At 37.0% G+C, this 21,211-nt stretch overlaps 5 protein-coding genes across 7 annotated transcripts; 3 read left to right on the plus strand and 2 right to left on the minus strand.

The window, feature by feature from the left end:
* The first annotated feature begins 1,377 nt into the window (after positions 1-1,377).
* LOC119081565 (beta-glucanase-like) lies at positions 1,378-2,894 on the plus strand. Its single transcript, XM_037190597.1, has 3 exons — positions 1,378-1,653; positions 1,710-2,289; positions 2,368-2,894. Exons 1-3 carry the CDS (start codon positions 1,509-1,511, stop codon positions 2,837-2,839), a joined length of 1,197 nt encoding a protein of 398 aa, XP_037046492.1. The 5' UTR covers positions 1,378-1,508; the 3' UTR covers positions 2,840-2,894.
* Positions 2,895-4,857: 1,963 nt separating this feature from the next.
* Positions 4,858-8,606, minus strand: LOC119081564 (DDB1- and CUL4-associated factor 11). Its single transcript, XM_037190596.1, has 12 exons — positions 8,480-8,606; positions 8,157-8,412; positions 8,064-8,092; positions 7,272-7,359; positions 7,102-7,206; positions 6,868-7,027; positions 6,651-6,726; positions 6,410-6,480; positions 5,798-6,352; positions 5,581-5,736; positions 5,234-5,282; positions 4,858-5,172 (listed from the first exon to the last, which is right to left on the minus strand). Exons 2-12 carry the CDS (start codon positions 8,268-8,270, stop codon positions 4,983-4,985), a joined length of 1,593 nt encoding a protein of 530 aa, XP_037046491.1. The 5' UTR covers positions 8,271-8,412; positions 8,480-8,606; the 3' UTR covers positions 4,858-4,982.
* On the plus strand, positions 7,619-16,344 carry LOC119081562 (PAS domain-containing serine/threonine-protein kinase). 3 transcript variants are annotated; one of them, XM_037190594.1, is made up of 9 exons: positions 7,619-7,753; positions 10,077-10,200; positions 10,258-10,328; positions 10,443-10,603; positions 10,670-11,110; positions 11,174-13,097; positions 13,151-13,581; positions 13,671-13,772; positions 15,634-16,344. In XM_037190594.1, the coding sequence occupies exons 4-9, from the start codon at positions 10,588-10,590 to the stop codon at positions 15,747-15,749; spliced, it is 3,030 nt and encodes a 1,009-aa protein (XP_037046489.1). In that variant the 5' UTR covers positions 7,619-7,753; positions 10,077-10,200; positions 10,258-10,328; positions 10,443-10,587; the 3' UTR covers positions 15,750-16,344. The 3 variants fall into 3 exon arrangements, with proteins under 3 accessions (XP_037046489.1, XP_037046487.1, XP_037046488.1); XM_037190592.1 differs by lacking the exon at positions 7,619-7,753 and adding an exon at positions 9,650-9,776; XM_037190593.1 differs by lacking the exon at positions 7,619-7,753 and adding an exon at positions 9,829-9,975.
* A 1,483-nt stretch (positions 16,345-17,827) lies between these two features.
* LOC119081568 (ubiquitin-fold modifier-conjugating enzyme 1) lies at positions 17,828-18,827 on the minus strand. Its single transcript, XM_037190599.1, has 5 exons — positions 18,588-18,827; positions 18,466-18,523; positions 18,240-18,313; positions 17,996-18,163; positions 17,828-17,935 (listed from the first exon to the last, which is right to left on the minus strand). The coding sequence occupies exons 1-5, from the start codon at positions 18,708-18,710 to the stop codon at positions 17,855-17,857; spliced, it is 504 nt and encodes a 167-aa protein (XP_037046494.1). The 5' UTR covers positions 18,711-18,827; the 3' UTR covers positions 17,828-17,854.
* Positions 18,828-19,074: 247 nt separating this feature from the next.
* Positions 19,075-20,991, plus strand: LOC119081566 (PIN2/TERF1-interacting telomerase inhibitor 1). The gene is made up of 2 exons (XM_037190598.1): positions 19,075-19,260; positions 19,398-20,991. Exons 1-2 carry the CDS (start codon positions 19,194-19,196, stop codon positions 20,945-20,947), a joined length of 1,617 nt encoding a protein of 538 aa, XP_037046493.1. The 5' UTR covers positions 19,075-19,193; the 3' UTR covers positions 20,948-20,991.
* Positions 20,992-21,211: the final 220 nt, after the last annotated feature.

Below are 21,211 nucleotides of genomic sequence, written 5' to 3' on the forward strand. Positions count from 1 at the left end.
TGGTTGTGTAATATTGCAACGTAATTGAGTAATTAAGGGTAAACTAAGTGGCACTAAGTGTTTACACATTCATGGTTCATGCTCTCTGGGATTATGCACCAGCTCGTATGTTGCAAGGTCAAGGTCAAGGTAAGTGTTACATGGTCCTCTGAAAGGTCCTCTGATTACGGGTAATTTCAATGAAGACTATATTCAACTGTATTAAGACGAATTTAGTAGCTAGTCCGGCCACAAGACGAGCGACGATGGTTGTTGTTAGTTTTAAGTTGTACATGTCAAGTGGCGGGCCAACGCTGTTATTTTTGGACTCACATCCATTATATAACTTGGAGGATCAAAAGGTGGTTCTGTCGGTTACACTTTGTCCTACCAAAGATCCAACGTTCATATCCTCTGGTCGTGTACAAACGCACCAGGCTTGATTGCAACATACCACCCTTTATTTAAATGCTCAAGGGACGATAGAAAAACACACTAAAGTGCGTATGTTAAGTAAATTTAGTGCCAATTTCTGAAAGTACCTCATCTGGATTCTGGACATTATGTCCAGGACATAAAATGACATAAAATGAATTATGAGCATAGGCTGAAAGCGAATTTAAAAGAAAATTTGATTTCTGGCCGAACTTATTAAACCAACATGCTTAAAAGACGAACTCACGGCCAGTCATATTAGCATCTATCTGTAGACGACACAAGTTCGAGGGGTGACTGACTTCTAGATTAAATGGATTAAATGGAATAAAAATAGGATTAAATGGATTAAATAGGAAAAAACTTAATTTTACCAAATACTTTAAAAGCCTTAAAAATGGTTGATTTTGATTGAACGACGTACTACAACTCATACTACAAAGTTAAAAAGCCCTGGAGATCGTGCAGATCTAATTTTCGTAATTAGTTTACAAATTTTTTAGGTGGGTAGCCTAATTATTTCGGTAAAACTAATTTTTTTTTTGTATTAAATGGATTTAATGGATTAAATGGATTTAATGGATTAAATGGATTTAATGGATTAAATGGATTTAATGGATTAAATGGATTTAATGGATTAAATGGAAGTGAGTCACCCCTCGCACAAGTTATACTTTCAAACTTGATTTTACCTGGTCCCGAGCAGCACTAATGTCAATAATGCAGCTTACCAATGAATTCAACGGTCGAGAAACGTAGAGAGATATATAAGGTCAAGAGTGGTACAATTCGATAACACAAATCCCGTTATATGAATTATTTGGATGCAGCGCAAAAATGTGGCGGTGCTAATCATCTATACCTTTCCACAAGTTTCGCAATTATAGATAATATAGTGAGTGGTTGAGTCCGATAAGGAAATGCACTTCTGAGTATTGGTTAAGCTGAAGTGGTCACCAAAGATGATCGATTTCAAATATCATTACCGGGAGACTTTCACTATAAAAGTAGCGCGATATCAAATTAGAGTCACAAAAAAGTTGGACACGCCGTTGTAAACTTTACTCACTTAAAATTTGTTTCTTATAAATACAATGAAAATAATTTCTACTTTTGCGTATTTGCTTTTCGGATATACTAGCGCTCAGACTTTAGTATGGTCGGATGAGTTCAATGGACCAGTAGATCAAGCACCAGATGCATCAAAGTGGGGCTATGACATTGGTGGTGGTGGATGGGGTATATTCAATGAATTTTCAAGTGATGATTAACAGAAATACAAGAAACCATTTCAGGTAACGAAGAACATCAGTACTACACCGATTTCAAATCAAACGCTGCGTTAGATGGAAATGGGAACTTAGTAATTACGGCTCGTAAAGAAAACCCGAATAATTTAAATTGTTGGTACGGACAGTGCAATTACACATCAGCTCGTTTACTTTCTTTTGGAAAGTTCGATCAGTTGTACGGTACTGTAGAGGCTCGTATTAAACTGCCAACGGGAAAAGGATTTTGGCCAGCTTTTTGGATGCTTGGTAACAATTTTCAAACTGCTGTTTGGCCAGAGTGTGGTGAAATTGATATCATGGAAAATATTGGTAGTGATCCACTTACCGTTAGTGCAAGTCTGCACGGGACAGGCTATGCTGGTGGCAACAGGTTGACCAGCACTTTCTCTTTATCGAATGGTCAACCATTTTCTAATGATTTCCATATCTATCGAGTCGTCTGGAGTCCTGATTCCATTACGTTTTCAGTCGATGAAGTAAACTACGCCACGATGAAACCATCAGATACACATGGAAGTCGATGGGTTTTCGACCATCCATTTTTCATCATTTTAAATTTAGCTGTTGGTGGTACAGGGCCTGGGTAAATTAAATTTTTCAGCAGCTGATTTGACTCATGCCCGGCCATCACATTAAAATTAACAATTATTTTTTTTTATAGCAACCCCGACGCCACGTCTGTGTTCCCCCAAACTATGACTGTCGATTATGTCAGAGTTTATGAAGCTTCAGATGCACCACCAGCACCAACCAGCAATCGAATAAGAAGTTCTGCTGGGGAACTTTGTCTTGATGTAGCTGGTGCAAATAGCAACAGCGGGACACCAGTTCAAGTTGCTTATTGTAACGGTAACGCAGCACAAGACTGGACGATCAACTCCAGTGATCATACTATTCGTGCTTTTGGTAAATGTCTCGATATTGCTGATGGATCAGCGGTGAATGGTGCAAATGTTCAGATTTACGACTGTAACGGAACTGGTTCCCAACAATGGGCTATATCTGAGGCACATGATATTGTCAGTATTAGTGCTGACAAATGTTTAGATGTTCGAACACCAGCTCAAGATGGAGCACGTACACAGATCTGGGATTGTTCTGGAACTTCAAATCAAAAATGGAACCTTGCCTAAATTTGATTTTTTTAAAATATTTATTACTTGAATTACATAATATATTACGTTCGTACAATTATCGACCGTTTTATTTGGGATAGTCGGAATCCTTACTCTAGATAGAAGCAAACCCTAATGTGCAATAACCCCGTAATCCGATTTTGACGAAATTTCGATTCAAAGCTCGACGCGCTTTAGATAATTTTGTCGATAACAACTTAATGGCATTTCACGGATACACACATGTAGAGCATGCAACGCAGGTCTGTTGGTCTGTTCACGGTGAAGCCTACCCTGGGTTGCGCACTGCTCCAATATGTTTCGATATATGAGGCTATTTATACAGCCGGTTGGAATCTCGAATATAGAAAGTCGATTTGCAGAGCGAGCCCATAGTGATAGGAATTCACTTACAGCCCCATCTAACCACTCGAAATTCAGAGCGTCCACAAAACTATGATGTAACGGTTTTTGTAAACGTTGTACAGTCGGAGAAATATAGATTTCGGGTTTTTTATAGACATCATCAATTCTCTAATTCTCTCAATTGCCATTTGAAATAACATGCGGAATGAGAGAATACAGAAAAACAATGAAAACGATGATGTCTCTTAAAATCCCGAACGTGTTTACAGTTCATAAAAATGAATTATCACGCATTTTCCCTTTTAAGGTTCTTAGCTTCGGTGCGAGGTGTGTACTAGGTTTTAGATGGTGGAATAACCACGAGTCTCAACTCAAATCCCTAGACTGTATCGAAAACGCCAAAGGAGACCTGGGAACACCCTAGGACTATTTACCAATGCATGACGTCCACTCTTGTGGATCGAGGCAGAAATCCGTGCGAAGATACAAAGTATAAGTGTCACGAGCTTATTTCGAACAGGAGCATTTAAAGACATCATGACGGATTTAAGTTTTATAATAAATAACTTTTTGTGCGCCAGATTTTGCTAAATACCAACGCACTTCAAACATGAGTAGCACTCTAAATAGCGTACTGAAACTGGACAGTGTATCAAACAAATTTTTACACTGTATAAAAAGATTTGTAATCTTTTCATATACAAAATAGTACTCTATTTGGCAAATATTAAAAATTTCCAGTCAAAAAGCAAGAAAATGTCAAGGAAGTTTTGGTCAGGGCGGAACACCTTTCAGTGGCATAAATACCTAATATTTTGTTTATGATTGAAACGCAGAAGATAAGGCGAAACTGTGTTTCAGTAAGTAAAATTCATAAAAACATTTATTTAAAAGCGACAAATAACAGCCAGCCGTAGAGTAAACTCACCGAAATTTTAGATATTCTGCGATGTTTGAGAGCTGACTTAGGCGACTTAAAACTATTAACCTAGCTATTTTAAAGATTTTCATAATTTATATCACAGGTCCGGATTATTCTAGACAAAGCTTTTTTTTCTCTCATATGGCTTTATTACACTAAAATGAATTAAATGAAATCTTGAGGCCTATTACTTGCTATTTTTGATGGGCACCAAAAATTTCTTTCTGGCAGTAGAACCCATCCATACCATCCATCCATACCCATAACCTCTTTGAATCCAGATACTTCATACAAGTCGTTGAAACAATTAATGCATGGCAGGACAATTCGATTTTTTTTTTGGGATTCATATGATCCAGTTTCTTCAACTGATGGAGCGAATCTTGACCATGTTTATAAATCGTCAGAAACGTGATTGTTAATGAAAATCCAGGAAAACTATATTTGCTGTAGCATCCAATCAAAGCTTCTGTTTGATTCACCGATTTATAATCAAATTTACTTAGATGTTTTAATTTTGAATTAAAAATATCACGGAGCACCATTTTACTGGACAAAGCCGAGAGATTTCAGCACTAGTAAGGGAAAAATTTATTAATGGCTAGAACACTCTGATAACTGAGCTATCTCTTAAACTCCTGAATCATTATCTGATTGACGTCATCAAAACGTTTTGTTTTTTGTTGTACTGGTTACTGCGCTTAACAGAGACGAGGCTGAGAATCTAAAGAGGTCAATGAAACATAAGTGCTTTTATATCACAATGACATAATAAATGTATTTTTTAATCAGGAGAAAATCAACAAGAGTTTCCAATAAAAAAGAAATTAGAAAGAAGAACGACAGAAACCAAGCTTAGTAGCATTATCGCTCTCAAATTTGTTGGTTTGCTCGCTGCTGCGCAATTCGTCTTGATCGCCGGCGTGGTGGTTGCGGTTGATTTTGATCACGTTTAATTCGCACCGTCTTTTCCTTGTATGAGCTCAAATTTACTCTACCATCAAATGAACTCGTCGCGATTTCGTTTCGGTTCGGATGCCAGTCAACATCACGTATGACATCACTGAAATTGAAAATTTGCTGATGAATTCCGAACAAAGTACGTTATTTAAGGGAATGCTTACTCATGCGAGTTGATGCTGCTTACAATAGCGCCAGTAAGAACATCGTACACTGAAATTGAGGTTTTTTCGTTAAAGTTTTTGTTCAATATATTTTAGCGATGGCGCCTAGTAACCCGAACCGAGTTAATCCCGTATGGAAACTGAAATCCGACCCGATCCGAATCAAATTTTTTGTATTCGAAAACTCTTTAAAAGTTAATCGTGGGCTCGGGTCGGTTCGGATTTTTTCCCCAAGTTCGGGCTTATATCTAAGAGAGAATGACTTGTGATTCACTGACTGGAACAGCGTCACACCAATCTGATTGGCCTAGACTAGAACAATGTACAACAATAATTATGTTACTTACGTATAAGTCTTCCTGTCCCATCGCCCGTGTAAATGTATCGCTGGCCAGTACTCTCTAACGGTGAGAATTTCGCTCGAATCAGACTTTTATTTACAACATGACCACGATAAGTCATCACCGATACATCATCTTCCAACACAAATTCTGTATTGTAAACTGAAATGAATTTTGCATAAATTTCCCGAATGTATCATGACCACTGCTCATTCACACTCACATTCCTTTGGCACTTCGTCCCACCGGTAATCCCAATCGTTCACATTTCGCAATGTGGCATGCTTCATTCGACCATGTCTCTCCTCGGCACCACTTTTCGAAAACGCTCGGACATCCCACAACTTAATGCTTTGATCCTTAGAATTCGATATCAAGTATCGACCGTCATTTTTCGAATCAATGTATGTGATTCCATCCAAATGGCCAACCAAAATACCGATCGGTTCCGGATTCGTTTCATCCAGACAACGTCGATCCCACAACTTCACGATACCATCATCCATGCCACTAAACATCACATTCGACGAATCATCCAAAAATCCAACGGCATTCACGTCAACCTCGTTTCGTAGAAAATTTCGGACGGGAATTTTCAATGTTCGACGGTTTAAATATCGGTCGTAAATGTAGATGCAGCCATCGCTGGTTCCGTTTATGATCTCCTTTCCGCATGCAGAAAAAGATAACGAAAAGACACAGAACCGCGGCTGGTCCACTTGCAAATATAAACATTGAAGATCCTCGTTGTTGTTGCCAGTAACAGGTGAAATGTGTACTAAAACAGAGAGCTTCAGTAGAAGTCAATTTAAATGTGTAAATAGAAAAGACTTACAGCACTTGGACCATGTACTATAAACAAAGTATTGATCATCTGGACTAAATGCGACATCTATGATACACCACCTGTAACGAAGATTCACATTGTAGTCATTTTAAGAGGACGACTACCGCTCTTGATGATCTTGAATGTGTTAGCAGTGGTCGAAGTTCTTGAAGGAACAAACAATTTTCCCAACAAGCTTACCATTGCTCCACACTCGTCATTTAAATGATAACATTTCAAAGATACATACCCAACATCCTTGGCCTGAATGCGATTAATTCTGCGATAACCCGGATTGCTTGAATCGAGTACGCGAAGAACGTGATCTGAAATCATATTTGTCTTTAACAGAACATTGGGCACACCATGGATAAGACTTTTGTTACCATAAACGAGACGACCACACCGTCGTATACGTTTAATCAGAACAAAGTGGCTCACCGATTTGTCATTTTAATTATAATTACCCTGACTAGCTGTAATGAAATAGTTTCCATTTTTTGAGTAACACCCACAGTACACCTTACTTTGGTAGTTGCATATGGTTGAACTACGATTCGGAAGGTACTTGTTGTTGATTTTGCATCGTTCTTGAGCGGTAAATCCCAAATTAGTGCCAGTACCGCGCTAAAACGAGATGAACGAGAATACAATCACGTATCAATCTGAGAGAAACTTTCTAGTAAATCTTTCGACATTACCTGTCTGTTGCCAATCATTTTAACAATAGACCAATTCGAATTGGGCACAGTGTCGTTGGGTTTGAGTCCAGAGGCTGTCTTAACACTTTGGAAAATGGTACTGTTCTGTTAAGTAAAAAGTGATGAACACTTTAGCGGTGCAAAAAGACGTATGCATTGATATTAAGTACCTTTAACTTCACCAAATCAGGTTTTATTTTAATTTTCGGAATTCGTTTCATCCCATAATAAGAATCTGGTTCTCTGGAAAATTCGCCACTGAAAATATTTTTTTTTTAAAATTCAAATGTTTGTAATTAATTAGCTCAGCTGACAGATGAAGCGAGCCTAAATTTTGATCAACTTCAACATCTGACTCTTTCAAAATATAATTTATTTCTAGTCTAGAAGGAATCCTTATCATATTGTGATCACACAACAATCATCATACTCGATCACTCGATGACCATTTCATTCAACATTGCGATCGTTTAGTTTAATTATTTCAGCGATATTATTAAACTGCCACTACCGTGATTCTGCTAACTTATTCGATTCGTGTCTTTATTTACGTTCCTTACGTTCTCTGCAATAATTCTACATTCCTAAAACTGTCAAACGACATCACACATAGAACGCAACGATTTCGTGATTACATACACCCTGTCACATTGTAAGTAATGGAATATTGAAAACAATTGGCTAATTTCTTAAAATTTACATTTTTGAACTTATCCCCTCCCCATAATTGATGCTTATCATGAAAGTCATCGTGACGTAGAACTGATAACTGAAACTCCCTTCACTGCGTAAAGAGCTGCAATTAGGAACAAATAACCAAAAATGCGTAGTTTTAAGAAATTGAATTTGACTATAACACATCACGCACAAAAGACATCATTTTGTCTTCGAAGGAAAATAATTTTTTTTTAGATGCAAACACTATAGTCGTAAATTTGATAACACAACACTCAAAATCTTACCTGTCTATCATTCGTCGGAGAAACATCGCCTGGAAATGAAGAAATAAATCAGAATAAAAATGAGTCGTAACCAATTTGAACAATGTGACATACAACATAGTATCCATCTTCATTATCTGGTCCCAATTGTTCAAGAATATCTTCGTCAGATGATTCATGCTGGAGCATCTCGTCATCCCAGTCTCTACTTGTGTTTAAATTTCCCATAGGCTACGTGATGACTGTGACTTTGCAGCCTTTGCTCCAGATAAAACTTGGAAACGGGCAAAAGTATTGCGTGCAGAAACTATAAAGTTTGTATCGCAACACGGACTTGAATTGTGATGAAGTTTGTTCAACTGAATCAAAACTAATTTTTTTCAATTTTTACTTTTGTCCACTTATTAAAAGATCTTGTCTATCCTTTTGGTGTTTACCGTTCTTTTACGTTCTCACGAAGCGATTTAATATTAATTTTTTTTGATGTTTACGTCGTCTAATCAAAAACTTATTTTGTCGATTGTTATGTCGCTACTGACAATATGATCTGCCGTCATTTCATTGAAGCAGGGTTGCCCATATTTATTTATTTTAGTTTCAGTGCTATGCGCATTCATGTTGATTCAGTGTTACAGTGATTTGACTGGTTCAAATATTTTATGGAAACATTAGACAAAAAATGCTTCGGAAAAATCCGGAGCCAGATGTAAAAAGATAATAGACAGTTTGTGAAGGGATCGCACAAAATTACTCTATCAGAGAAAAAATCGTCTGTTCATAGGACGAGATATTTGATGTAACTGACATCTTCGTGTGTTGCCTATGTAGGATCAAGCCGAAAACTGAAATAGTTATTTACGTATCTGTTGTGGACGGTATATTTTAGGCAATTTCGCGAGTTGTAACCCGAACGAAGTGAGGGCGACAAGCGAAAGTGCCTAAAATAAACCGTCCACAACAGATGCGTATACAACTTTTCATGCCGAGGGCCCAAATTACGAGAAAAATTCCGTAATTTTTGCCCAAGGCATGAAAACATGTTAACTTCGAGCTTAATTTGACACCTTCCTTTGAAGATGACACGTTTACACTTTGAGCCTCACAAATAGTCATTAAGATGGCAGTGGCAGATACATAATAAACGATAGCAGACACATAATATGTGAACATAATATATTTGTGAGCCAACTTCACAGCCATGACATTTATCATTAACCAGAGTGAAGTTATATCACCTGAAAATAGAGCGCAAAGAATGAAGTACTGAAAAACAATTCTGGCGCCTCTATTCGCCTAGTCGGTTGGCCTGTAGAGGCGCCACATTTTTTATAGTACTTCAATCTCACTGGACTATTTTTTTGGGTAACAACTTCACATTTATTCATTCCCATGGAATGTCACCGCAGTGAAGTTTGTTCATGAAAATATAATTCAGTGACAGCAGTTTTTTTATGAAGAAAAGTACTAAATTGTATTAGATTTTACCCTCAGTTTCTTAACTCCATTCTCCTTATAGGCTTGTTTGAGGGAATCATTTAGTGTTGGAACGGTGGTGAATTTTTGAGCAAATTGATAAGGACTCATCTCACTATCTGTCAATCGTTCGAACTCCCATCGTTCGAAAATCGTTTCGCTAAATGATTTACTCGACTGGACAACCATTAACGACAGTTAAAATTTAAAAAGGTTGGCATGTGTTGCTGTCATAGATGAAAATGCAATTCAATTAAACATGTAAGTTTTGCGATTTGTTTTATTTACAATACCCAACACTGATATAAGTAAACTATAAATTTAAATTTAACCTCGTGCAGTTATACTACCTCCTGTTCAAAACAGCTGTTTTTGTTTGTCTCATAAAACAAATTATAGTTCGCATAACGCCGGCGCTAAATTTGACTTCCCCAAATCGATTTTATAATCAAGACATTACGTAGGAAAAAGCAATAGAATTTGTCAAACAAATTTCGTGTTGTTTATCATTGTTTGTCAGCTTCAAACTTAGGGACAATAACAAAATCCCCATTTCTATAGGAATTCTAATAGCGATCACATCGAACCAGGACTGCATCTGGTCTGTAGTTCGTGGAAAAAGTTTCCAAATGCAATTCAACCGAACCAAAATGAGAATGTTATTCTAAATCGAACAGTTGCACTGGTGAGTCTCTGCAGCGCACATCATCATTATTTTGTTGTTTGATTCGATTTTTAACAGGTAAAACATACGGATGCCCAAGAAAACATCAACAAAGGATTAAGCTGCGAAAACAACGAAGAAAGCTTCAGGTACATACTGAATGCATTGACCAAGTAGATAAATTTAGCTTTCAATCATAAGATGACCATCCAAGGTCAACGTAAAACGAACCCCTTTTGATGCAATTTTAAAAATGATTTTAGAATAATCAGAAAAGTCCAAAGAAACTTGAAGCATTCATTTGAATTGAACCAAAGCTTCCCAACCATCAAAAAGAACATACGATCGAGACCCTATTATGAACGATTCGATGAGAATAAGCATTTCAAACTGAACACTACAACTGGAATGGATAAAATACGAGGTGAGTTATGCCGTTTTCCATTAAGGTCTCACATAATGCCCCTCAACCGATGAATTCAATTTTCAGTCGATGGCTTTAATGGTTTACGTTTCTCTGCTCGCCGAAATGGATGCTTTACACCACCTGTTAGCAGTGGTTCACCATACAGTGGATCGCTCGTAACTTCAACATCTGAATCTCTAAGAGTTTCGCAGGCTGGTATCAATCCGAATAAAGCGGTTTTCACTATTGAAAGGAAAACATCTCAGATTCTGATTGTTAATCGGAATGCTTGTGAACTGCTGGGATATACACCAAATGAACTGTGCTCCATGCAACTGTCCAATCTTCTTTCGAATAAGAAGAAGAATCATGTATCTGCACTGGCCGAAGGTCAATTGAATAGTGAAGACGGAACAATGGTTTTGTTGAGCGGTAAAGTGGTTGAAATGACCACAAAGCATGCAACTAAAGTGGCCGTTTCGTTGTGGATTCGACAAATCGACGACAAGACATGTCTGGCTATCGGTGAGTGCACAAATTCGTTTCTCTTTCTCAATCTCTATCTGAGTTACCAAAATCTAATTTTAGCTGAACTTGTCGAGCGTCGCATATCCCAAATCACAATCGATCGCAATGGAACCATCATAAGTGGTGACTATGAAGCTCTGCTGCTGTTTCAGCTGGAATCGGTCGACCAATTCACCGGAATGGACATTCACTCCGTCATACCAGCCATTCAATTGCCAAGCTCCGATTCAAGCATGATTTCGAAAAACATAGAAAAACAAAAGGCGACGGGTAAAACCACCGATGGAATATCATTTCCTTTATGCCTAATGATCAGTCATCAGGATAATGGCGCTGACTCATCGGATAGCGGAATGAGTAACAGTTCTTGTTCGTACGTTGTTACAGTTTGGGTGTTTCAGAATATCAGTGGATTGCTTGTTATCGACGAAAACGGTTTAATCGAGTCGTGCAATCATCATTTCGCCAATCTGATGTTTGGCTATACGCAAAACAAAATAATTGGCATGGACATCATCAATCTTATACCAAATTTCGGACAAGAAATCTACTATCTGGGCTGCACGCGCAGTCGAAACGCAACTACGTCGTCACTTGACAATGATGAATCCGAAACGGAAACGGAAGACATTATCAATCAATCGGAATGCATTTCCAATTCAGGAATGGCGTGTGTCGATATATCAAAGGCCTTAAGTGAACCCGTCAACATTGGTGCTCAAAATTCAATATCGAAAGAATTTAAAGACTCGAACCCTAGCTCCCTTCTACTGAAGTCAACGTCGGAGAACATTTTCATGATAGAGGACTGCGAGAACAATCGAAATGCTGCGAACGTCGAAAAGATTCAAAGTTTTGATCTGCCAACACCAGTGAATGAAGACTGTAGTTTGTCGGAAAGTCTAAGTATAAGCAAACCACAAAAGAGAACTGCCGATAGTTATGAGGCCTTTAACATGATCGATTCGTGTAATTTGTCGGAATTGTCTAAAAATGATAACTGTGATAAGGAGGATACAAACGATGTTCATTTATTTACGTCCACGCCATGCGCCAGACGCTTTTCCAATATGATGTATGCCAGACCAATGGCCGATGGACGATACAAGGGCGAGGCTGTGCATTGTGATGAAAATTTGATAGATATTGTGTATACGATTTCGAAACAGATGCTGCCATGCGGCCGGAAAGTCTATTGTGTTTGGATATGTCGAGATCCAGACATTGAGAACGATATCGACGAGAATGGAAAGCACCAAAATTTAACATTAACATTCAATAGCGTTAACAGTACAATAGAAAATTCGCTGGGACAAGCCATTCGCTATACAGCCGCGCAAAATTCCAGTCGTCCAAATTCGGTGTCACTGCTGTCTCAATGTGAAGATGATCAAGTCAGTGGTGATTACAACAATTATTATACTACTCTGAAACAAATCGGCGAAGGTGCTTACGGTTACGTTAAAATGGCCTACAGACATCAGGATCGATTGCTGGTGATAACAAAGTTTATTTTAAAAGAGAAACTGATGCCACATTGCATGGTGCTAACAGAAGAAAAACGAAACATTCCGATGGAGATTTACTTGCTGAAAACGGTCAAGCATCCCAATATCGTCACGGTGTTGGATGTGTTTGAAAATGAGAAATATTTTCAATTAGTTATGGAAAAGCACGGGTCGGGCATGGATCTGTTCGAGTTTATTGATCGCCGGCCGCATATGGACGAAGTTCTGGCCTGTTACATTTTTCGCCAAATTGCCAATGCCGTCGACTATCTTCATTCGATGCACATTCTTCATCGTGACATTAAAGATGAGAATGTGATCATCGATCAACACTTTCACGTTAAATTAATCGATTTTGGTTCAGCGACATTCATGGAAGAGGGTCGGTTGTTTTCAACATTTTATGGGACAACGGAATATTGTAGTCCAGAAGTTCTAGCTGGAAATAAGTACGCTGGACCTGAGCTGGAGATGTGGTGAGTGAAGCGACTCGTAATTGATTTCTTTTACTTACACCTAACTTGCGTAGGTCGATGGGTGTAACGCTGTATGTGCTTTTATTCGTGGAAAATCCATTTTTGGACATTGAAGAAACTTTGCGAGCGGAACTGAAACTACCACACATTGTCAGCGGACCATTGAACGAACTGTTGTTTTCAATGTTGGATAAGAATCCAAAGACCCGATGCACAATGAAACAATTGTTGGCCAATTCGTGGATTCGACAGGAAATAAATCCTGCAATGTTCAAATTCTCCCAGATAGTGTCATTGGTTGACCCGCATGAGGCCAATCCCGATAAATATTATACGGGACAGGTCTATTCGAGCAATACGGGTTTGTCGACGGCTTCACCACATAGTTTATCACTGGCAGATGAAGACTCCGAAGAGGTTGAAATCGAAGACGAAGAGGAAACGAGCCTACCGTCGCAGGAAGAAAGTTTTTGCGATAAATGCGGTGAGTTTTTACTAGAATTGTTCATTGTCACTAGGACAGTTTTAAAAACCGCAATCGACAGTCGACTCAAAAAATTAAACTTTTTTCAGCTAACATATCAACTAATCTAACAAGAGCCGACTATATATCCCGTGGCAATAAGTTAGAGCTCTACCCGTCCGAAATTGAATCGAAATCTGAAGATGATCCAGGTAACTTGCAACTAACACCAACAAATCTAATTGCTGATTTACATCAAAGTAATGTCTGCTGTGATTGTTGTCCATCAGCTTCGGTTCAGAGGGCACGTAACGACTTTGCACTGAATCGAAAACATATTTTCTATGTTTATTCAGATGTGGCTGATAAAACGTCATTGAAATCTAAACTAGATACTAGCAGTAACTCATTAGCAAGCATGTCATCATGTAATTCAATGTCAGTTGTTAAGAAACATCCCATACCTCTGTCCAAATCATCGTCAGACTTTCGTGAAATTTTCAGTTCGGAAAATGTTTTCGAACAGTCGGTCAATGATTCGTCGATTTTAGAGTCAATTTTACATGTAGATTCTGGCATGATATCCCTATCCAAATCCGAAACCAATATTTTTGAGGGAAGCAATTCGATTAAATTAGCTGTGTACGATGTGGTCAGTCTGAATGACTTGAACGATGTGCAACCATTTCCAAATAAGCCAATGATTGATTTGTCTAAAAACCAATTGCTGCATAATCTATCCAACGAAGAAATGAATTTTAAAAAGTGAACAATTTCTGAACGGAAATCTAAATTTTTAAACTTTTAACAAACAATTTATTTCCCACATAAAATTTCTGGGTCCTTCTTCCTCAATACTCAACAGATTTGATTCACACATCCGCTGACAAATTCGTTGGAATTTTGTTATGTACTGAGATAATGTTTTAGCGGTTAGAAAACCATTTCTACTTCGCAACATTCAATAGATTTTATACGGTTTCTTAAGAGCTCGTCTCATCAATTAAATTATTTAGTGTGCGTTCATTGGTCACAACATTTTATACTGACGCTGCTAGAAACGAATAGGAGTTTTAATTTTTGTGGCTTCTTTACGATTTTGAGGAAGACAGATAAAATGCTTTAAAATACTTAAACTTTGACAGCCATCCTATATTCATTAAATTTTAAACAAAGCCGACTATACTCAATGCTCTACTTTTAAAACTTATTCAATCTCAAGCTAGCAGAGATATCTAACATTCCACGAGATTTTTTTTTTCATTTAAATATTTTTCACTGCCGTATGGTAGACGTCAATCCTTCGACAAGAATGAGTCCTCGGACACCTGTTGTTTTTTCATTCGTCAACATTTTTTTTATGAATGAGAGAACAATATGCTGCCGACGACTCTTGTACGAGGATTGGTACGCCTTCCCTAATCAACATTATTTTTATTCAATGGAACTGATTTTTGCAATTTTTTCATGTTTTTGTTCTTTCCGAAAAAGCCTTGAGCTACTTATTACCTCCTAATATTAAGTAGTAGTAGTCAAAGGCTGGGAAGGAGTTTGTGTGTGCGTCTAATCATTTGATAGTGACAACCATGACAATAATGAGCAATGAGCTTTAGTAATGTTTCCGTATAATAGCAAAAAACCTATTTTAAACTAATGAAGTAAAAGATTTTGTATGAAACAGAAGACATTATTCACTTTACGTTTAAGCAAATTAAGACTTAAAATTACGATTAATATTGAAGAATTATTTACTTAAGTGTTCTGTGTTTGTTAATGTGCATTCTGCTAACATAAAACCACATTAACCAGAGCTCATTGCTAATTTTTGTCTTCGTTGTCAACAGATAATTAGCCGTTTCCAAAAGCTTACTGTTCACTGTTAACGATCATGTAAATCTTGCTTTATCTTTCATAGCATCGATATTATATAACCATCAGATTTAAACTCAAATTAACAACCCCGATATTATACAACCCAATCAGAAAAAGGAGACATTACGACATATTTATACTAACAACAAAATTCATTTTTTTTTCAAAATTGATTTTACCAACATTTTTCAAAATTTATAGGAAAAGTTAATGAGTTATCTGATGCTATAGAAACGATATCATGCAAGCAATGTGGAAGAAATAGAACATCTAAAATGACCTCGTATAAAATAACCAGCATTTCGGATTCGATATAGAATTGGTTGGACATTTAGGCGAAATTGTTGAATTAGTCCTATTTGAACCAAAAAAACAATAAATGGTCGTTTTGTAACACTTGTTCTGAATTGATGTTAGTTTCAATAATTAGTAGAGGTTGACTTTGACTTTTATTAAACTTTAAAATTAGTTAATCTTTAATCTTCGTTCTATTTTGCACTTTGTTGTATAACATTGCTTTTATCGACCGATTTTAACGAAAGTCAAGTCAAGCTCAACATCAGTAGTTTCTTTGTTTTAAGAGGAATGCACAACAATTTATTGGAAATTAAAAATATCACAGAACTTCGTGTCTTTTGATTTTCGTTTTGTTTCAACCGATTAGTTAGCCTAATTTTTTGTAGTTTCGTAGTTTTATAATTTGACTGAAAGTTATTAGTATTTTTTTTATAGATTTTTTATTTAGAAAAAATGCAATGTGATAGATACAATATACAGAAACAAAATTATAGAAAAATTCAAATTAGAAAAAAAAATTATTTGAAAATATCGATTGAACGAAAAGTTTCACACAAACAAGCAAAATGCCAAAATAAAATTGTCCTAGTTTCCCTAGTCTTTTAAGATATAAAACATATATTTCTACACTCTGCCTATCATTATACAATCGACGATGTGGAAAGGTAACTAACGGACATTAACGACAGAATTTCACTTCGGGGATGGACATCGTTTCTAAGTTTTTTTTTTCAATTTTTCCTTAATTAAAGGTTCTAACTTTGCTTTAGCTATAATCACGTATAAGCCAGCAGTGTGACAGCTGGTGAAACAGCTGGTGCAAACTTTGAGACAAATTTAGTTGAGTTTAACTGGACCTTTACTTTTTTATCCTTTTCAATTGAGTTAAACTATTACAACAACTCATTTTGATGTTTTCGGCAAAAATATTTCTTTTTTGCTCTGAAGCGTTGTCCTCTTTGTTACACGGAAAAAAATGCTGTTTCGTCCATGGGTAGCCTCATGTGAATGTAAGTGGTTTACTTCTTGCACACGTTGTGAAATCTTAGCAAAGACAGTAGAATTAGGCATTTTAGCATATTACGTAGATATGTACCAAATAATAGTTGTTCGTTATGAGAATATGAAAAAAATTTTATGATTTGTTGGACTGATTGAAAAAGTGTAATTTCATTTAGAAAAATCATATTTATTAATCAGCTTAACCAAATCCCTGTTAACACTCGATGACAAAATAAATATAAGAATGTGAACAATTGAACATTGATCTTTTCCTCGTTTTTCACGCTTACCTAACCAAATATTTTACTCGCAAAAACTTTTTTAGTTTGGATTTTAAACTTTTTTTTTTGTATTACAAACAAGAACGAATTAATAAAGAAAAATATTTATTTTCGAACAGTTTCTATTTTTCAACCCTTTTTATTATATATTAGGACATTATGTGTCTACGAGATTTTTTTTGTCTTCGACTTCGAGTGAAAAGTTGTGTCTGGAGCCGAAGGCGAGGAATTTCTCCAAATCGATAAGGAAATTTTCCTGTACGTGACAAAACAACAAACAAAAATTCGAAAAGAAGTAGCTTCATCTCGAGCTTCATTTATCTCACCAGAAACCACGGCGAGCTTTTTTTTTTAAATATTTGACCTCTCATGGTTATTGATTGATCAGTGATTTTTTGGAGGACTGCGGGAAACTTTGGTCACCGTCTGGACGCTTTTGGGGGAATCGTTTGATCAGGGCTTATTATTGGTAAATTTATTTACGGAAATTTACTGAACTTTACCGAATTTATGTTTCAATAAATTCATTAAATATTCGGCAAATTTTAGTAAATTTCAATAATATGCCTACGTTCGATCACAAAAATATTACAGTGATACCAATCATGAAATACACGTTTACCAATAGTAGCACCTAATTCAAAGTTGTGGTTTAATAAGCTTACTTACACACTCTAATTCTTACAGACGTCGGTCAAAGGACTCCATTCAAAAAATGGACCAAAAAGACAATTTCTGGGGTCTTGGTTTATCCTAGTTTTTCAAGGTATTGAAACATTTCATCATTAGGTGGTTTTTAATAAAAATCAAATTTTTGGAATTGTAGTTTATTGACACAATTTCTATGTTTCACTTTTCTCTTTATATGAAACGACGCCTTTTTCAATCAAATCCGGTATTTCTACAGCTAACCATGGGGCCAACTAAAACGGATAAATGTCGTTAGACTTCGTCAATCAAGGAAAACTGCAAACTAAACTTACTCCTAAGGCCATCAAATGAGCTAATCCGAATTTCGGTACGTTTCTACCCCACAATGGCTTGAAATGATCAGTCAAACATATTTTACCACCGCGATACATTTTGGCAGTTTTACCGTCTAATTCGGGGAGAGCTATTTCCGGTGCTGTTACAGGGTATGTTACAGGAATCTGAAATGAATAAACAACACAAATGTTAGACATCAGTTGGTCGAAAATAGTGGGTGACAGCACAGATGTTACTTACATCGAATTCAACGTCGAATTCGTATTTTAATAAATCGTGAATGTACCAGCATTTTCCAAACCATTTTGTACCCTCTGTTTGATGAAATAATGAGCACATTAATAAAAAAAAAGCAAACCAAGAAGACACCTTGTCCTTGGACCAACACAGAATATGAAGGTGTACCTTATGCGTTCGATCGAATAGACAAGGTCATAACATGAGCTTTCACTTTCACTATAATTACCTTTATTCGATTCTAAACGGAACCAATCTGATCCAGAGTCTTTGTTATTTTGTACGTACTAAAATCGTCGTAAAGTAACTCGTCATTTCATCCTTTTCAGTAATTTCAAATAAATTGGTTACCTTGATCATGGCCTGATATTCTTCTTTCAATCTTTGAACCCATAATTCCTTGTCTCTCGGCCCGGCTCTAGTTTTCAAAAGAGGAATATTGCTGAGGGTAGTCCGAGTACTTTCATCAACCATTTTAGGAGAATTTGTTCTATAATTTCACTATAAGATCTTCAATATTTTGCTTTTCAGCAGTGAAATCAGCAAAACATATGAGTAATGTGACGTGTCAACAAAAACAAATTTTTTGTTGTGTCAGTGAAATCAGTGATGTCAATTCTGTCGATCAAATTTTGTTTAAATATATGTTAATTGCTTGTGTACCTTGCAAGACACAATCGTTACGTAATTACATTTTACCATTGATTGAAACGTAATTTGCTCGTCTCTCAACAACTATAATAAACTGAAGGACTGAATCAAGTAACGAAGGATATAGCTAGCTAAATAGCCTCTTTAGTAATAATTCTACAGCAACACTGATGGATACACAGTTTTTGACACAACACGTCAAAAGTCAATATGTTTCTGTCAGTAGAAACCCGCACGTGGTGGTGTAGATGTTTTTTGTAAAAAGTTTTTACATAAAACTGATCGCATATAAAAACCGGGAGAATCATGACGTTCTACAGTAATCCGAAGCGCGACTACGTTCTGAATCCGCGTGGAAAAGCACTTTACGATGGTAAGGATTCATCTGCTTTTACAACTTAAAATAGGAAATGTTATGATCGTAAGCAGTCTACAGACTGACAGTCCTGCATGTAATTTCTCGTCCAACGACATCCCTTTATAAATGTTGTTCCGCAAATTTCCTTTCAGACTCAAATCGTTTTGGCACAAAAATGTTGGAGAAAATGGGATGGTCGAAAGGCAAAGGTCTTGGCGCTAATCTTGATGGTCAACTGGAATTCATCAAAGTGTCCCACAAAGGCGATCAAAAAGGAGTTGGTTTCAAAGACCGTGACGATCAGTGGACAACACACGAAAGTAATTTCAATTCGTTGCTGACTTCCTTCCAATCGGCCGAAAATTCCGACGAGTCAGAGAGTGAGGCCGTGCAACGTTTTCAAAGCACAGACAAATCTGCTAAGTCCAAGAAAGATGAAAACGAAAAGGAAGCAGTTTTCAGTGGTGTGTCGCTGGAAGAGCGATCGAAAAACTCTCGGGCTCGAGTTCATTATAAAAAGTTCACCCGCGGCAAAGATTTGGCCAGATACAGTGAAAAAGATTTGGCGAATATTTTTGGGAAGAAGTCACTTAAATGTGAACCGGAAACAGAATCCTCAACTCGTGAGAGCAACGAAGACGAGAATTTGGATAAATCTTCAGAGAATACTCCAAACTTCGGTATCACCACCATCGAAACGGGAACTACTATTAACGATTACTTCAAGAACAAAATGAAACAAATCGCCAATGGTTCGAAAACGTCCTCAAATGAAGAAGATACGAACGTAGAAGCAGTTGTTTCCAGCAACAAAAAGGAAAAGAAACGCAACAAGAAATCAAAATCATCCGAAATTTCAGTACAATGTCCTGAGACTGGTGATAATAATCAGGGTACTAGTGAAGAAACTGCTGTTGAGGAGCATCCTCCACTAAGTGGGAAAAGGAAGCACGACTTTGACAGTGCTGAAGGATCGAAATCAAGAAAGAAAAAGAAATCCATCAACGAAACCGTTGAAGCACTGGATGTTGAGGAAGAAGCACCTAAGAAACCGAAAAAACGTAGAGGAGAAAAGGTACCGAACTCCAGTGAGGTGGAAACGGTTCAAACTGATAAACCAATGGAAAGCACCAGCGAAACCATTACGAAAGCAGATTGTGCAACTGTCAACGAGAACGAGATTCGACGTACCAAGAAAAGTAAAAAGAGTAAAGGCGGTGATGCTGAGGAGTCCCAGTCATCGAGTAAATCGATCAACGATAACCTTGATAGTGAAAGTGCTGAACCGAAAAATAAAAGTAAAAAAAATCGTGAAAATAAACAAATCGAAAGCTGCTCCGATACACCAACCGCAGGCGACCAGCAGTCTACCAATTTGTTTGAAGTTGTATCAAATATAATCGACGAGCGAACTGCGCCGGAAGTAGTAACCGACAATGTGTACGAAATTCGACGGTATCGCACTGAAATATTTCGGTTTGTCGATCTGCATGCCTTTCCCAACAGTACCTTGTGCGACATACCCGGCTACGGATACACAAACGAAATGACTTTGAAAATTGTTGATAAAGGAGACGATAACCGATTGATAAACACGTTGTGGAACGATGCACTAGACAAGTATGCCAGTGGTAAAAAGAAAAAGAAGAAATTCGTTGAGCATATAGAAGGTTTAAAGAAGAAAAATGTTTTTAAGATTTGATTTATGTTTCTAATTAAAATCAGCTTTTTAACAAAGAAAACAAACTGCTCGTTTATATTGATTTCCGAACTGATCTGCGTTGTGAGCAACGAACCTACTAAGGAAGCCCTGGTCATCGGTAAATGGTAAAAAATTACTTTTTCACTCCATATTTGGCATTTTATTCGAAAGAGATTCTTTTTTAAGACCACTATAAAAGGTGATGACATCGTGCTTGCATAACTTGTAGGTCCTAAAGTTTATTGTGATCGTATGGATCCTTGA

Source organism: Bradysia coprophila, unplaced genomic scaffold, assembly GCF_014529535.1.
Source record: "Bradysia coprophila strain Holo2 unplaced genomic scaffold, BU_Bcop_v1 contig_358, whole genome shotgun sequence".
Classification (NCBI taxonomy): Eukaryota; Metazoa; Arthropoda; class Insecta; order Diptera; family Sciaridae; genus Bradysia; species Bradysia coprophila.

What these genes read in the sequence shown, in the direction of transcription:
- LOC119081568 (XM_037190599.1), bottom strand. Translation starts at nt 18,710, where the DNA reads ATGGTTGATGAAAGTACTCGGACTACCCTCAGCAATATTCCTCTTTTG. An exon ending in CCGTTTAGAATCGAATAAAG is followed by an intron (nt 18,314 to 18,465) that starts GTAATTATAGTG and finishes TTCATCAAACAG; the next exon opens with AGGGTACAAAATGGTTTGGA. An exon ending in CTCATTTGATGGCCTTAGGA is followed by an intron (nt 17,936 to 17,995) that starts GTAAGTTTAGTT and finishes TATCCGTTTTAG; the next exon opens with TTGGCCCCATGGTTAGCTGT.
- LOC119081565 (XM_037190597.1), top strand. Translation starts at nt 1,509, where the DNA reads ATGAAAATAATTTCTACTTTTGCGTATTTGCTTTTCGGATATACTAGC. An exon ending in CATTGGTGGTGGTGGATGGG is followed by an intron (nt 1,654 to 1,709) that starts GTATATTCAATG and finishes AAACCATTTCAG; the next exon opens with GTAACGAAGAACATCAGTAC. An exon ending in GTTGGTGGTACAGGGCCTGG is followed by an intron (nt 2,290 to 2,367) that starts GTAAATTAAATT and finishes TTTTTTTTATAG; the next exon opens with CAACCCCGACGCCACGTCTG.
- LOC119081566 (XM_037190598.1), top strand. Translation starts at nt 19,194, where the DNA reads ATGACGTTCTACAGTAATCCGAAGCGCGACTACGTTCTGAATCCGCGT. An exon ending in TGGAAAAGCACTTTACGATG is followed by an intron (nt 19,261 to 19,397) that starts GTAAGGATTCAT and finishes ATTTCCTTTCAG; the next exon opens with ACTCAAATCGTTTTGGCACA.
- LOC119081564 (XM_037190596.1), bottom strand. Translation starts at nt 8,270, where the DNA reads ATGGGAAATTTAAACACAAGTAGAGACTGGGATGACGAGATGCTCCAG. An exon ending in TAGTACATGGTCCAAGTGCT is followed by an intron (nt 6,353 to 6,409) that starts GTAAGTCTTTTC and finishes TCTCTGTTTTAG; the next exon opens with TACACATTTCACCTGTTACT. An exon ending in TGGGACAGGAAGACTTATAC is followed by an intron (nt 5,283 to 5,580) that starts GTAAGTAACATA and finishes CCTCAATTTCAG; the next exon opens with TGTACGATGTTCTTACTGGC.
- LOC119081562 (XM_037190592.1), top strand. An exon ending in TAAATCGAACAGTTGCACTG is followed by an intron (nt 10,201 to 10,257) that starts GTGAGTCTCTGC and finishes GATTTTTAACAG; the next exon opens with GTAAAACATACGGATGCCCA. An exon ending in GAAATCTGAAGATGATCCAG is followed by an intron (nt 13,773 to 15,633) that starts GTAACTTGCAAC and finishes CAAAATTTATAG; the next exon opens with GAAAAGTTAATGAGTTATCT.